Source organism: Bos mutus, chromosome 26 (assembly GCF_027580195.1).
Source record: "Bos mutus isolate GX-2022 chromosome 26, NWIPB_WYAK_1.1, whole genome shotgun sequence".
Classification (NCBI taxonomy): domain Eukaryota; kingdom Metazoa; phylum Chordata; class Mammalia; order Artiodactyla; family Bovidae; genus Bos; species Bos mutus.
Genome location: NC_091642.1, coordinates 33,711,425 through 33,728,622, shown reverse-complemented (window position 1 = coordinate 33,728,622; position 17,198 = coordinate 33,711,425). Strand labels below are relative to the sequence as shown.

The following is a 17,198-nucleotide window of genomic DNA, read 5'->3' as shown; positions in this document are numbered from 1 at the left end:
ATACAAAATAAAAACTTTAAACTTAAACAAAGAAAAATAACTAATGAACCAGTTATCATAAAGAACAAGTACGCACAAACCAGGTGCCAGACAATTAGAGCTCACTATAACTTAATAGCTAAGGATGCAACAGTGAACAAGAATTCAATTGTCCTAGCCCCTGTGGAATTAACTAAACCACCCAGCAGCTTGAGGATAAGTCAAATCCTATACTATAGTCAATAAACTCAATTATTGTTTTATAATTGAATTTTATAATTTAGTCAATTAGCATTTTGTAATTGCTAATACAAAATCAAGTTTGAAGTACAGACACATACTATGTGCTATTAGTATTCATAACAATGACCTTTTCCTGAATGTAAACTTTCAGGAACTTTGATAAATGATGTATATGCATCATCTCATTTAAATCTGATGATTCTATCAAGTGAATATTTCCCTCATTTCAAAGATGAGGAAGTAAGGTTAAAGAGGCTGAATAATTTGTCCAGAACCATACAGACAGGCAGAGGCAGCGCTGAGATGCATCAAGTCTCTGACTCTAAAGCACATGTTCTTTCCACTCCATAAAAGCAAGACTCCAAGAGAGAGGTACCCTTGAAAATTAAAGGGTAATGATTTCAAGTCTCAAAGATACCCAATTTGAGTATGCCCTTTTCTTTCTAACTTTCTCTAAATGTTCTCAATGTAGCATTTTGTTAAGTGGTAGTATAAAAACTATTAAGGAAGGAAAAAACTAAGTTGTACATAAAATCTTGAAAGAGGAGTATCCTACATTAGACTCAAAACTACCATCTTCTCCTCTAAGAATGCTTAGTCATGTCTGACTCTTGGCAACCCCACAGACTGTAGCCCTCCAGGCTCCTCCGTCCATGGGATTCTCCAGGCAAGAAGACGGAGAGAGTTGCCATTTCCTACTCCAGGGCATCTTCCTGACGCAGGGACCAAGCCAGAGTCTCTCCTGTCTGCCTACACTAGCAGGCGGGTCTTTACCACTGCGCCACCATTAGTTTCCTAAAAGCATCTATTTAGTGACCTTCATTTTACGAAACACCACCGATCCATTTAGCCTGACAGAATCTACTAGGTAAAAAAAAAAAAAACAACTTACATTTGTGTGAATGCACGCCTAAGTGTGTATCTGTATTTGTATATAGATAGTTTTTCCTAGTGTCACAGTATTTCCAAAATTGTATTGTCTTACTTGAGTATGCCTTCAGAAGAACCTTTAAAAATCAAATACTTAAGGGATGAAAGATTAACAATATAAATACTTCTACAATTCACACAGGGACAGAGGGCTCAAGTTTCGACAAGTATTAGCATGCTGCAGTATGCCTTAGGTAAATCGTTTCATCTCTGGGCCTCCCTAAGAGGAAATCAGATGTCACCATCTGCAAGGTCCATTCCACCTTTAAAATTCTACGATACAAGAACAACCAAGAAACCCCACAAAACACTTTTCAAAGCGTGATCAACTTTATCTCTGAACAGGGAGACCAAGGATCTACAACTGAAAGAGAAGTCTAATTAGCATTTTCTATTGCATCTGGACCACGTAACGTGGCAGCTCCTTTAGCAGCATATCCATGCTATAGTGCAGGGTTGACAGAACTCCAAGGAACTGTCGGCTCTTAGGGAGTGACATCAGCCAGTTCTGATTCTTTTCATCTAAAAGTGTTTAGTCTGAAAGGAAAATAAATTCCACTTCTACAGCCCATGAAAACCATCCCCCTCTATCTAAGTAATCTTTCCATTTCAGCCTCAAGAAACTAATAAAATAAGAATCATTAAGACAGCTGAAAGAGTAACTCTTCTTTAGTAAGTACAAGTGAAGATTTCAAAAAGGGATGAAATCTGTTCATAGTAGCAACGAAGGACTCAGGGTTTTTGCCTATTCTTTCTCTGGATCCTTTTTAATAAATTAGACATGAGTATCAAGCCACCAGGGAAGTCCATCAAATATGGGAGGGGAGAGAATATGTGAATAAATGTAGTACTGAGGCTCTTGAAGACCATATATTCTAAGTTTCCTCCTTATTTCTGATTAAATAAATTACCTCATTAAATTAAAACAAGCCTCAGGGCATGTTTATAGTAATTCATAAAGTTACAAGCCATGCCATTGTGGTTTAAATTTATAACTTAATTTTATAATTAAATCCCAAGGAAAGTATGGAAAAAAAATGTAAATGCTTATACCTATTTTCAACAATAAGGAAAAACATCCTAAAAACAACAGAATTTAACAAATCAAAATTAAACATTACATTCAAAATATTATCTTTAAAATACCTCTTTTCACACTCTCTTCCCAAAAGGCTAAAAATATCAGAGGGCCATTACTAATCATTTCATACATGTAGACAATAAAGTTAAAACTGGAGTAAACAACTTTACTAAAATCAATAGAGTAAAAGAAACAAGATTAAAATTCAAAGCTTCTGATTACAAGATTCATGCTCTATTCAGACATCAAGATACCTAATCAAAGATCCTGCAAAAATTCAATTACTCAGGTATCTGCCCACCAGGTAAAAATGTCCATGCAGGAAATACCTGCTGAGACAAACTTCACAGAGAAAAATAAAAAGTATAAACACACTCTTGGGCACTGATAAAACAAATAATAAATAGCTACAGGGGATTTCCCCCCCTAATTTTAACAAGTCCTTGACTTAAAATATTAAACCACACTAAACAGGTATTGAGAGGATAAAGCAATACAACACTGATAAATACACTGAGCCAATCATACAAATTTGAATTTGAGACTTTACACATAATTTTTAAGTATCCATACAGCCCATTACATCTCTGTACCTCTGGAAATGACTCCATTAGCAATCTATGAAAGCTTTCCCCAAACACATTATGTCCAATCACTAAAGAATTTACTAGAAAACACCTTTCAGAAATAAATATGCTAAGGAAGTGTAATTTTATTAATAAGATCCATGCATATTTTATAAATATTCAAAACAAATCTTTGTTAGTTACTAGTATACTTTTCTAAATATAACACACATAACTTAAAGATAAAAACATCTTTTAGGGTTAGATGAGACTTTTAGGGTTAGAGTCTGGAGCAGTGGATCTCAAACAAGGGTGATTACCAAAGTTTAAAAATGTTTTTGATTGTCACAACTGGGAAGTGCTACTGTCATCTGGTGGGTAGAGGCCAGGAACTCTGCTCAGCATCCCACCATGCTCAAGACAACCCACCCCCACACCCCCACAAAGAATCATCTGGACCCAACGTCAACAGTGCCAAAGTTGAGAAACCCTGTTTTATCATGAGGACTATTAAGGTTTACATACCTTTGAATTTAATATCCAGACCACTAAATTCCAATTCAACTCCTTGAAGTGCTTCTCCCAGAGTTTCGTGGTAATGACTAATACTTTTTTTTGACCCCACACAGAATGGAAGTGAAAAGTACTTATATGTCTCTTGGCGATTATGGTAGGGCCCAACAGTATTCATCCATAAGACAACTTCCTCTTTATCCTGATACTGAAACAAACAAACCAAAAAAAGCAAGTTAAGAATATGTTTAAAAAAAAAAATCTAATTCAAATTAAGGGAATATTTTGCTATTTATTCTAAACAAAAATGTACTATCTCAGTTTTGGAAGGTTTAAAATAAAATGCTGGAAGCTTGTTTCAAAATGATGATCAGTTTCTACACATTAAAAATGAAATTTGGTGAATTTTAAAATGATATATTCTGATTATGGTCTCAGGCAGATTCATGTTTTCCAGACTTTGTTTTATAGAAGATACTGTTTAAATAAACCCCAATAACCTGTAAGAATATGTTTAGACTTAAAATTTACACTATCAAATAACGATAAACCTAGAACTAACATGATTCACCATGCTAATGTGGACAAAGGAGGAGGAAACAAAATCAGCAGTTTATCCGGAACCTATGTTAATCACTGGAAACTCCAAAAATCTAATGTTGTCAGCAAGCACAAATAAAATTTCACCTTTTTCCCCCCCCACAATCATTGGTCAAAGGGAGGAAATGACCAAAGAAGAGGAAGAGAAAGCCATACTGTGAAACCTCCACACCTCATCCAAGCCATCATTCTGTCTTTCCCTTTATCAGCCTGAAACACAGCTACCGCATGCAAATTTTTTTGAATTAACAATTATGGCTTTACCCATCAGTGAATACTTTATGTAGCTAAACTTGGGCTGTGGTCCAATGACTTTGGGTAAGTGACTTCACATTTCCAGGGTCTGACTGGGGAAACTAATAAAGATTTCTAAGATCTCCCCAAGTTTAAAATTCCAATGATTCTATGAAGAGTAGTTACCAAGTGATTTTAAAACTAATAATCCTAATTAGCAATATAAATGAAAGACAACATAAGATGCAGCTTGTCAACGAACAGTGAAGAACTTATATCACCAATTATTTACTGAGTACCTACTATGTGCCAATAATTGTGTTCATAACTGAGACAGCTTTGAACAAGACACATTTCCTGCCCTACTAGAGCTTAGAGCCTAAACAAAAAGATGGACACTGAATGAGCAATTAGAATCAGGCAGGGTGCTATGGAGCATATAAAAGAGAAACCTGACCAACCAGCCCAAATACCAAACATTACTCCCAGTCCTCCATCTAATGGCTTCCTTCATAGCTCAGTTGGTAAAGAATCCGTCTGCAATGCAGGAGACCCTGGTTCGATTCCCGGGTCAGGAAGATCCCCTGGAGAAGGGATAGGCTACCCTCTCCAATATTCTCAGGCTTCCCTTGTGGCTCAGCTGATAAAGAATCGCCCACAATGCAGAAGACCTGGGTTCGATCCCTGGGTTGGGAAGATTCCCTGGAGAAGGGAAAGGCTACCCACTCCAGTATTTTGGCCTGGAGAATCCCATGGACTATACAGTCCATGGGGTTGCAAAGTTGGACACAACTGAGCGACTTTCACTTCACTTTTCCTCCATCTAAAATGAATAAACATTTTCCATCAAAATCCAAGATCTCCCAAATAAACTCATCCCACCCAAATGCAACCCCTCAAAACTTTTTCTAATGGTATTATCCTCTCAGACATGGAGACTCAACCCCAAGTCCCTCTGCATTCCAAAAACCATTGACTTGTCTATTCTTACATAAAGCATCTGCCTCTTTTGATTCGTACCACCATCAAACTAGGACTTAGATCTAATCACCTTCAAACATAATGTCTCACTGTCCTAAGACATCATTCGGGTACCTCATCAAGGAAATAAAAAACTACCTGACTTTTTGAATACATAACACATGTACTAAGCACAGTACTAGGTGTTAAGGCTATAAAGGTAAATCTTGTCCTAAGTGTATAAAGCAAAATCACAGTCCAAAGTGGAGCCAAAAAAGTAAATGATTTACAGTGAAGAAATAGTGTTACAATTAAGGTGAAAAGAGTATTGTAACAACAGTAAAAGAATGATTATTTTTGCTTTGGTACAGAAGGATTGGGATGAATAATAATATGGAAAATCACAAGCTGTTTCAAGTGAATCCAGAAAAACTGTACATAATCTTTATGTATGAAGAAACCAATCAAAAGTCTTAATGTACCCATAGATCCCCATTCATAACTATTCTTGTTACTTTAGGGGCTTGAAAAATATCCATATGACATCACCCTTCTGTCCAACGTTCAAGGTCTCACTGCACTAGTCAATCAAGGTATTCCTTTCTGCACAGATATAGATACAGCATAACAAGTCTCAGAAGAGTTCTCTAAACCAATCAGTATTCACTGAACAGAGCTGGTATTATAATAGAATTGAGACCTGTTCACAGAGTAGAAACCTTTTGGCACAGTACCATGTACACAAAAAATATTTAATAAATATGATGAAAAAACACTGAAGAAAGGCTGAAATGAAAGGTTGTTAGCAACTTAGAAGTTTTAAGTATGTGCACTGAATGCAATGGTATCCTTTGAAAGAAGTAAGGAGAGGTAATCACATGTACCCATTCAGGATTATAACCCTGAAAGAGAGGAACGATTCTTGTCATTAATTCTGCTGAGAGTCTGCAGAAATTTTATAAACGTTAACAACTTGTAAAAATAAACAGAACACCTTCTCTATAAATCCTAATACTCATATTCCTCTAAAAATAGACAAAAACTTGAACACTAACACTTGTTAAAATAGAGCATTCATTTATTTCATACAGATTGAAACATAAGACTAAAATAATTTAAAGGTCATAGTGTCATAGTGTGTGTTAACTACACATTCTGAAGTCACTCATTTTAAACATTCATGAAACCTTTAATGGGGTAGTAGAGTTCTGATGACATGATGCAAATTGTACTATAACAAAATGTGTACAATTCTGTAGCCTAGGATTCCTTCTGGGAAGAGGACTGAAGCAGGGATTGGCGGGAAAATACATACATATATATATATATATATGTTATATAGACATAAACACGCATACACACACACAGATTAGGGTGAATATTAAGGTTAAAAATGTTTCTTTTACATTGCTCCTTATACAGATCACAGATTTCAAGAACTTAAAATGTTTACTTTTCATTATAGTTTTTGATTATCCCTGAGAATAAGTATTTCCAAGACAAGGTCAAGGGGAGAGTTCTTTTTCAAGAGAGAAAACTGTGTCTTAAAAGATCTTGAAATAAGAAAATACCAAAAGGAAGAAACGTTTTAAGGAGAAAAACCTTTCCTTCTGCTAAGCTGCTGGAAAAGTCCCTGGGCTCCCCAACTCGGTGGATAGACAGGACTGGTAAGGCTCTCCCCTCCACCTGTGGCGGTCACAAGTGTGAGTCGCTCAGTCATGTCCAACTCTTTGCAACGCCATGGACTGTAGCCCGCCAGGCCCCTCTGTCCATTAAATTCTCCAGGCAAGAATACTGGAGTTGCCATTCCCTCCTGCAGGGGATCTTCACGACCCACGGATCAAACCCGGGTCTCTGGCATTGCAGGCAGATTCTTTACCATCTAAGACACCAGTGGTGCGGCCAAAAGGCTAGTCTAATTTGCTTTCAAAACATCCCATGTCTTAGCAAGCTCTTTATAAATACTTTCCTCGGAAAAACTGAATTGCCAAAGAGCAAGATGGAATTTAACAACTTACCTGCAGGGTGTAATCAGAAGTAGGGGAGAGAAAAAGTAAAGCATAGCAGTGGATCAGAGGATCCCTGGGCATGGGGGTGGTTCCTTCCATGAGGCTTCTTAAGGACATACCATGTGCTGGGCACAGTTCTAAGGTCTTTATATATATAAACATTTAATCTCTCAAAGCTTTATAAGACAGCTCCTATGATTTTCCCCATTTTACAGATACGAAAAAACTAAAAAGAGATGTTACATAATTTGTCCAAGATCATTCTAATTTGCATCACATTTATAAATCTAGGACTACACTTTTGCTAATCCCTAATCAGCTTCATTAACTGAAGAGCAAAAACTAAATAAAGGAATTTGGGAAAAGTACAGTTGTACAAAGCACTTAAGGAAGTGCTAAACACTGAACAACTTTTCCATGTGAGCCTTTAAACTGCCCAACAGGAAAAAAAACCTTCCTAAGAAGCTCCTGGTGCTCTAATCTCAAAAGTAATGACCTTTGTTCTCAAGAAGTCACCAATGTTGGGTCTCTCATTTAAATACAGACCCACTCCAGTACTCTTGCCTGGAAAATCCCATGGACAGAGGAGCCCGGTAGGCTGCAGTCCATGGGGTCATGAAGAGTCCGACACGACTGAGCAACTTCACTTTCACTTTCATGAACTGGAAAAGGAAATGGCAACCCACTCCAGTGTTCTTGCCTGGAGAATCCCAGGGAGGGAGGAGCCTGGTGAGATGCCATCTATGGGGTCGCACATGACTGAAGTGACTTAGCATAGCACAGCATATGTGCTGGGAAAGTGCAGATACAGAAGTTTCCCTCCTTGATAGACATGGTGAATTACCTTTTCTCAGGAGGAACACTTCAGGAGATAAGGTTACTGACGATCTCATGTAAAATCCAAATAAATCAGAATTTATGTAGACAGGCGAAGAACTGAAGACTCAGACTAAGTTCCCAAATGCCATTACTTTTATGAGATGAGGGAAAAGATATATGCTTACTTTAAAACACATATCTGAGAAAGCAAAATCCAGTTCTGAAATGTTTCAAAAATCACAGTTTCAATGACTTTTAATTATTTAAAACACATACATCAGAATGTGAATACAAACAAATTATAAGTGTATTTTTGGATAATCTCTTGAGATAACTGCCCTCTCTCAAAATAACTCTATTCCTAAACAAACTTTTAGTCTACCATAGAGTACAGCTGAAAATAGGACAATGAATTCTGGCACTTCCTAAAACTAGATCTATATTAAAACACTCACAAATTCACTTGTAGTAAATAGTTTATCCTCTTTACAAATCTTCACATGTTTAAGAGTTCCATACTCCCAAGAGATAAAGACTAAAGGCTTCCATTTGTCTAACCAAACAAAACATCTTTTTTTTAACCCAGTGGTGTAACAGTGCTTATGGCAGGTGTTGAGCAAAGGCTATCCTAAGCACAGAGTGGGTCCTTCCAACATTACCCATAGGAGGTACAATGGGCCACAAAGAAATGGAACTGTAACCTAGTAGGGCCCCTAAAACACAACAGGCACCCCCAAGACCATGCATCTTAAATAACAATGGTCTGTGTTAAGCAACAGGGTTATCAAACTTCCAACCTTGCATATTCTTACCCCTGGCGGCTCCCCAATTACTCAAGTCACTCAACAAGCACTGATTAAATACCACTTGTTGTGCCAAGCACAGAGCCTGGTATATGACAGACCCAGAAAAAATTTTTTGATTTTGTGACCTTGAGGAAACAGAGCCCAAAATAAGTCAAGGCTTCAGTGTAAATGATAAAATGCTTTTAAGATTCCTGTGCCACTGATTGTTGATTTTTTGATGCTGATATTTTTACATAGTATTACTATGGAAATTATATGTACAAGACAGGTGGAAAAAAACAAGGACTAGAAATCATGTAGCTCAGACTCTTCCTGTGGCCCTGGGCCAGCCACTGGGCCTCTTCAGGTCATTAGGAAAATGAGTCTTGAGTCTTGCCAGTTCTAAAATTCTATTCTCAATTTGCAATCTTTCTAACGAGTCCTCTGGAATCTTAGGAGACATGATAATCTAACTCTAGTTGTTTCCAAGTGCTCCAACTTTCAGAAATCCAAACAAGCATGAGCCATACCCTATACACCTTTCACTCTTAAGTGTTCTTTTTATGACTCCTCAATCATTTATTAATAACCTGTCTTTCATGAAAGTGTTCTTTAATTTTTACTTAAGAGTATGTTCTGTACTTTAAAAACTGAAAGGAACTCATTTTATATATTCTGCATGTGTATATATTCTAGAAGCCAGCAGTATGTTTCTTTCCCATTATTCTTCTGAGAATATTAAGAGCATTGGACAAATAAGCACATAAAAAAATACCATATGACTCAAATGGTCAGCTGAATCCTAATCCAGTAGGTAAAGTAAGAGAAATCAAGGGCTTTGAGGAACTGCATTAAGTAGGTAGTTGCTCCTTCTTGGGATCAGTTACATAATTTGTGGGGCCCAACACAAAATAAACATGCAAGACTCCTTTCTAAACAAGTATTAAGAACTTCAAATGGTGACAGCACAGCATTCCGCTAAGCAGTCTTTATGTCTTGCACAAACCAAGTGGCTGCATGGGTCACATGCCCGTTTCTATCCTTCTTTAACACTAACCCAACCTCACTGAAACAACCTCAGTAACAATTCCCTATGAAACCAGGCTTACCCAAACATTTCTTTTAAGCACTTAAAAGTATTATCAACACGGAAAATTACTCAATTTGATACCAAGTGTTTTACTGTCCTGTCTTTTAAGGATAAAAGGCTGTAGAGCATATCCTGTGAGAGTGCAGCAGACTATTAATTCAGTTTGCCTAAATTCAAATGCTACCTCTACCTGTTACTAGTTGTGCAGCCTCAAGCAAGTAACTTCTTCGCCATCCCATTTTCTCATCTATGCAGAGAACATAATCCCATTCATTTCACAAAATTATCAATATGTGTTTAAAATACAAGTTAATACATATTAAGTACTTAGGACACTACCTACCACATATTGCTACAAAAGCTTAGCTATTCTTTTTCTTTTTTTTTTTTAAAGCTTAGCTATTATTTCTATCTGGAAACTGTCTTCACAGAAAGTTAATCTGAAGGGCAAACTTTAACTTCTAGATGGTTCTTTGGTTAACAATCCAATTTCACAAGTATTTATTAAACACTTACTCAGTAACCTTCCCTTGACAGTTTTTCTCTCCCTTCAGTATCATTCTGTCTTCATTAGCTACTTCTGCCTTCTTGGTGGAAAAAAAAAAAATCACTTGACCATAGCCTTTTCAGTATTATTATTGGTTTGAGGTGAATGCCTAGTTTTCAAAAATATTTTCAAGAAACTTTTAAGAAATAAAATATCTTGGCTAATAGCCAAAAAATATATAATGACACTTAAATTTTTTACATATATCTTCATGCTATTTTTCCTATAATTTTTAAATACCTAAATTTTTAAAATAGGTGTTAACAAGTGAGAGCAGTTCAATGTAAACATGACTGAAATAAAAGTCAAATTTTTTTGTCCAACAATCTTCTCATACATGACATATTCTCTCAAAAACCTTTTATCAAGTATTTTATATTCAATTTCTAGCTTTAAAATACTAAACGTTCCTACCATAAAATTTCAGTTAAATTGCCATTTACATTTTAAACCTGTAAATTAATCTAATATTTTTATTCACATCCAATTTGTAACATTTTAATGTTCTTTTCCCTATTACAGCGGTTTATATAAAACACAATATAAAAAGGGGTTTCCCTGATAGCTCAGTTGGTAAAGAATGTGCCTGCAAAGCAGGAGACCCCAGTTCCATTCCTGGGGCGGGAAGATCCAATGGAGGATAGGCTACCCACTCCAGTGTTCCTGGGCTTCCTTTATGGCTCCGCTGGTAAAGAATCCGCCTGCAATGCGGGAGACTTGGGTTCGATTCCTGTGTTAGGAAGATCCCCTAGAGAAGGTTAAGGCTACCCACTCCAGTATTCTGTTCTGGAGAATTCCATGGACCGTAAAATTTCCACGGGGTCGCAGAGAGTCCGACAAGACTGAGCGACTTTCACTTTAAAAAAGTAAAATACTACTCTTAAGCTTATATGCCTGTACGGTGGAACTAAAGAGACAATTCCGAGTTTTACATGGTAACTTTTCCAAAGTGCCCCAAAAAACTGGAAAAATATTAGTACTCATTGGCCAAAAGAATGCCCATTGGAAATGAACACTTCTTACTCTTTGAGACAAGTTTTTAAACTATTTAACCTGCGAATAAAACTACCTTAAGGTGAAAAGTCACAAATACAGTACAAAAATGTCACCGAGCCCAGGACTTAAAAAATATACAGATAAGAAGTTGCTGTGACTCAAGTCGCTGCACCTGAAAGCTTAGAACTCGTGTTTACTAAATGAAGAGCACAGCTAACCTACAGACTTTTCTGGCCATTTCCTCACTTGTCAGAAATGACAGAAGACTTTCAGATTTAGTACTACACAACCTCTCATGCAAAGTCGTATCATTAATGAGTTAAGGTCTAAAAACACAAACCACTCACACTCACCCTCTAATTTACATGACTTTACTGTTCTGCTCACATCTACCATTCAAAAAGTCACTGAATTACATTCCTAAGTGAAAGTCACAAGAGGAGTCGTTAATATCCAAGCTTTGATGTGGAAAATGCCAATTAAACAAACAGTCGGTCAATTTTAGGCTAAATGCAAAAACGGACTGTTCCCAGCAAGACAAGAGGGCTGGGCAACTTAAGACTCCGCACAATCAGAAGCTGCCCTAGACCACTGGGACGCGAGCCTCATCTCGGGGCCAGAAGAGGTGAAGAGAAAGTTACAAGGCCTCCAAGGCGGATGCGGGTGGCTGAGGGCCTGTACACGTGTAAAGTGCTCTTCACCTCAAGTTTATCAAGGTTGTCCCCACGCCAGGGTTAGATTCCGGTTTGGGCAGGAGGGGGAAATAAATGCCGGTGAGCACCATTAAGTGGTGGATATTTCCTGGTTAGTGTATGACGAGTAATAGGTGGTGCATCCATCTTCCGCCGTGTCGTAGCCCCCCAGCAGCACGGGCGCAGCTCCCTTCCCTGGGGGACACCAGCCCCGAGACTGGCTGCCTGCGGCCCTCAATGCCGCGGCCAAGTAAGCCCCGACCCTCAGACTCCGCTTCTTTCCCGGCTCCCGGGGCCCGTGGACCCAGAGGTTCGGCGCCATTAGGTCCGGGTTGGGGAAATGAGGCCCAGGCACTCGAGAGTGGAGTCCTGTCCCGGGAACACACGGAAATGCCTCCTCCCCGCTCCCGGGGTTCCTGCTCCGCCAGGCCCAACCGGAAGGCGGCCGCGGGGCTCGGCCGGGCAGCCGGGCCGTCCAGGCCGCGCCAGGCCTGCCGAGGCGGCGGGCCGGGGGGAACGGGCGGAGGCGGCCGCGCCGGCAGGGAGCGCTTCTTCTCACCGTGTGCTCGTGCTCGTCCGCCCGGGCCCGGGGCAGCAGCAGCAGCAACAGCGCGGCGGCCGCCGCCACGCCGGGAGCGCCCGGCAGCGGCCTCATCCTCCGCGCTCCCACCGGACCGGCGCCGGCCCACCGACTCCTCCTCCGCCGCCGCCTCCGCCGCGGCCGATTCGCATCCACGGGGCGCGGACAGACGCACGGGGCCCGGGCCCAGCCGCTGGCTCCTCCGCGCCGCCGCCGTCACCGCCCGCTCCGGAGCCTCCCCCGCCCCCCGCGCCTCCCTGCCTCTTCCTCTGACTCAGCCACGTCATCCGGCCACCCCGGCACACGCCGGAAGTGCCTCGCGACGCGGGGCCGCAACCGCCGCCGGCCGCCCCGCCCGGGAGGCGCGAGTCCGTGGCTGCTGAGGGCCGCCCGAGGGTCCGGCGGGTCCGCCCGCCGGCTCCTAAGGTCGGCGGCACGCATACTGGCCCGGGCCTCGCGCCCCTTGCGGCTGCCTGGCCCTCAGCGCAGGGCCGAAGCCGCCTCCGTTCAAGTTGTGCGACCTGGGTCAAAACGCTTAACTGTACCTGGCCTCATTTTCCTCGGCTGTGAAGTGGGGTAATAGTCTGACCTGCCCCCTCTCGGTTGCGGGTCAGATCAAATAACCCTCACAGGAGTTCGTCTCCCACCGAGAATGAATCACCAACTCCATAACCGTCATTAAGAGAGGTTGCTAAACTGGTGCCGGGTTGGATGAGTGTCATAAAATCCCTGAATATTTATTGAACCTCTACTATTCAATCTTTTTACAATTCTCTTTGGTTTGTTGAATCTCCCGTCCACAGATAGAAACACCTCTTAAAATCAGCTTCTTTCCTAAGCAGAAATCCTGTTCACTGACATGTACTAGAACAGTGTCAAGCCCATTGTGGAAACTCAAAAGTTATTTGTCAAATATATAAACATCTGGGCCCTGGAGTCGAGTTGTGTCTATCAGCCATCAGCAGTCAACAAGTTCTAGAATTTGTTATCTTAGAAGTATCTAAAGAATTTATTTTTCCTCTCCCCTCCTAGTAACAGCCAGTCGTCTACACCTCACTCACCATGTATTGCAACAACCTCCTAACAGGATTCTTATTACCGGTCGTCCTTACCTATTTATGCTCCCGAACAGGTACCAGCGTGATTCTTCTATGAAGAAAGCTAACTATATTACTGCCTTGCTTAAAATACTCCTGGTACATTGTCTACATAAATCAAGAAATCACAGCTAATGTTTTCATCTGCCAGGCACTATTGTGAGCACTTCACATGTATTGATTCAATCCTTAGGCAACAGGCACTGTATGTTCATTTTACAGAAATGGTAACAGAAGCACAGAAGGGTTAAGTGGTTACTGAAGGACTTGATCCAAGCATCTGGCTTCAGAATCAGTCTTGTTTTTAATATTTTTATTTATTTATTATTTGGCTGTATTCGGTCTTCATTGTGGCACTTGGGTTTTTTATTTGCAGCATATGAACACTTAGTTGTGGCACGTGGAATTTAGTTCCCCCACCAGGGATCTAACCCGGGCCCCCTGCATTGGGAGTGTGGAGTCTTAGCCACTGAACCACCAAGAAAGCCCCAGAATCAGTATTTCTTACTACTAATGGACTGCCATCCATACAATCATTTTAAGAAATGAAGTAGACTTGTATATGCTGGCATGGAATGATAGCCAAGAGACAATTTTACGTGAAAAAAATTTGCAAATACAGACTCTAATTCCATTTTGAATGATATTAGTCTAACCACAGAAAATAATCTGAAAGATTATGACTCAAACCATTAACAGAGTACGTGACTGCCAATATTTGAGTGTTTTACACAATGGGTATGTGCTATATGTGTAATTAGAAAAAAATTCCTTCCTAAAGGATAATCCTATTAGCATGCAACTGCAGAATCAGTTCCCAATTTATCTCCTCAACTTTACCTCGCACTGATCTCTGCTCAGGCTACATCCCTATATTTCCCAAATACACCAGATTCTTTTATACCTCTGTACCTTTGCTCTTGATTTTTTCATTTTTTTTGGAGTATAGTTGATTTACAATGTTATATTAGTTTTTGCTGTACAGCAAAGTGGAATCGGTTGTATATACACATTCATCCACTCTTTTTTAGATTCTTCAATGTTCCCTTTGCCTAGAATGGAAATGAATGGACAACCTTTGTTTACTCATTTTCCTGGCCTAAATGAATGACCTCTTCAGTGAAACCTTGCATGATGCCCTCAGGAAGTTAAGTATCCCTTCTTCAGGATTCCAGCTGCATTTATGTCAGAATTACCATAGTCTCATTTCCTCTTCTGTACTGCATTCTGACCCTTTTTGATGGCAGCCACTACCTATTTGACCCTTTTTGATGGCAGCTGTTGGGGCAGTGCTTGTCACATCATAGACATTCAATAACTATTTACTGAAGACATCCATAAGTGAAAAGTCAAACAGCATAGAAGGATTTAAAGAACACTTTCCAAATAGTCTAAGAGGCATCACAAAGGCAGTACCTGATTAATTGCTGAATGAATCATACACCAGTAATTGCAATAGAAGTCAGAGGAGGTGTCTTATCCATCTTTGTATATCCCTCAGAGCACCTAGCACTGTGACTTGCTCATAGTGTAAGCTCAGTGAATGCTTCGTGAATGAATAATCACAGCTCTTGAATCAAGTGATGATGGGCAATTGAAGAATAAGCAGTGTAAGTGCTGAATTAAGATAGATGAGTAGTTTCTTGCTTAACATCCATCACCAGCCTCCACGGATTTGAGGCATTAAGCATTTGCTCCATATTGTCAGGAGCACTAGGTTGGCAATTGCTTGAGGGTGGGGAGAACACAGGGCTTCCCTGGTTGCTCAGACTGTAAAAAAAAAATCTGCCCAATAATGCAGGAGACTCAGGTTCAATCTCTGGGTCAGGAAGATCCCCTGGAGAAGGAAATGGCAGCCCACTCCAGTATTCTTGCCTGGAGAATTCCATGGACAGAGGAGCCTGGCGGGCTACAGTCCATGGGGGTCACAAAGGGTCGGACACGACTGAGTGAGGGAGGACACAATAAAAAGTATTCATTTGGGGAGTGTAGACTTAGAACTAGGAAACATTACATACATAACAGACAACAGGCATAGCAGTGTACAAAAAAGGAATTGTGCAAAATGTGACCAACACTGCAAATGTGCAAAAGGCAATATGAACAATGAGCAAGAAAAGAAAAGCAGACCCTGTTTTGGCAGCATATTTGGGCAAGTTTAATGAGGGAAAGAGCATATGGGGCCGTTAATGCAAGGAATATTTATTGGACACCTGTTATGTGCCAGGAACTCTGGTAGGTAACAAGGAAATGATAAATAGCTTTAGGGGATAAAAGTCTGATAACGAGTAGGCTTGGGAAGAAAGAATAGGAGATAAAGTAACTAATTAGAGGAAAAGGAATATGGCTTCAAAGATTCTTGGAGCCTGATGACTTCAAGGCTCAAAACTCATTAGTACTGGGCTTCCCTGGTGGCCCAGTGGTTAAGAATCTGCCTTGCAACGCACTGGACACCAGTTCGATCCCTGGTTTGGGAAGATCCCACATGCCACAGGGCAACTAAGCCCACGAACCACGTAATAATCAAGCCTGCGCTCTGAAGCCTGCAAGCCGCAGATACTGAAGCCATGTGCCTAGAGCCGGTGCTCTCCAACCAGAGAAGCCGCCACAATGAGTAAGTCCACACACAGTAACTAGAGAGTATCCCCCACTCTCCACAGCTAGAAAAGGCCCATGCAGAGCAACAAAGACCCAAACAAAACACACCAAAAAATAAATAAATATATTTAAAAAAATCATTAGTACTCAAGGGCACCATCAAAATCAGGGTTGTTCTGCCAAACTGGGGAGTGAAAAACATTGATTAGTCTTATTTCATCAGTTTCTTCATCGAGATTAATGACCTCCTTCCCTGACACCAAAAAGATTGAGGGGGAAATGCCAGTGAAAGGCAACCCCTCCAAAATGGTTGTAAAACCTTTTTGTGGTAGTTCTAATAAGACTCAATACGACTCATTTGGTTAAGGAGTTTATAACTACCGAATGATCCAGAAAACCAGTTTCAATCTTTTATTTTTGGTAAACACGACCATCAAAAGTTTGGTCTATAGATGACAAAATATCTTGTGATTTCCATCCTCAGCTACCTTTTCTTTGAAATTCTATTTCTTCTTTCTACTGTGTTATGTTTGTCTTGCTAGTAATCTACTTTTCTATTGTTGTTTATCACCTTCAGCCTCTACCTTTTCTGTTCTAGCTGAAATGTTCTAGATACCGAGGAACTTTAAAATTGTTTTGAATTCTTTCTTTAGGAAGCAAGCACTTAAAACATTTGGTTCTTAGACCAAAGAACAACAAAGGCTATTGTAAGTTATAATATTATAAGTTGTACTATGATACAACTAAGTTCCCATTTTACTGTTTCTCACACATTTCTGTTAACTAATCTGTCATACCAATGATAGAGGGCATGGAACAGGAGCTGCCACATAATAAGACCCCTTGCTAACTAGGTGGTCACTCCAGTATGGCTGTCTC

At 40.1% G+C, this 17,198-nt stretch overlaps 1 protein-coding gene across 1 annotated transcript in view; it reads right to left on the bottom strand.

The window, feature by feature from the left end:
- TM9SF3 (transmembrane 9 superfamily member 3) overlaps nucleotides 1-12,878 on the bottom strand; it is a 59,332-nt gene extending 46,454 nt beyond the window's left edge. Inside the window, exons 1-2 of the mRNA XM_070363681.1 lie at nucleotides 12,604-12,878; nucleotides 3,325-3,520 (exon numbers count right to left, since the gene is read on the bottom strand). Of these exons, the coding sequence (XP_070219782.1) occupies nucleotides 3,325-3,520; nucleotides 12,604-12,699 (292 nt within the window). The 5' untranslated portion in view covers nucleotides 12,700-12,878. The remainder of the gene's footprint in view (nucleotides 1-3,324; nucleotides 3,521-12,603) is intronic.
- Between the last annotated feature and the right edge of the window lie 4,320 nt (nucleotides 12,879-17,198).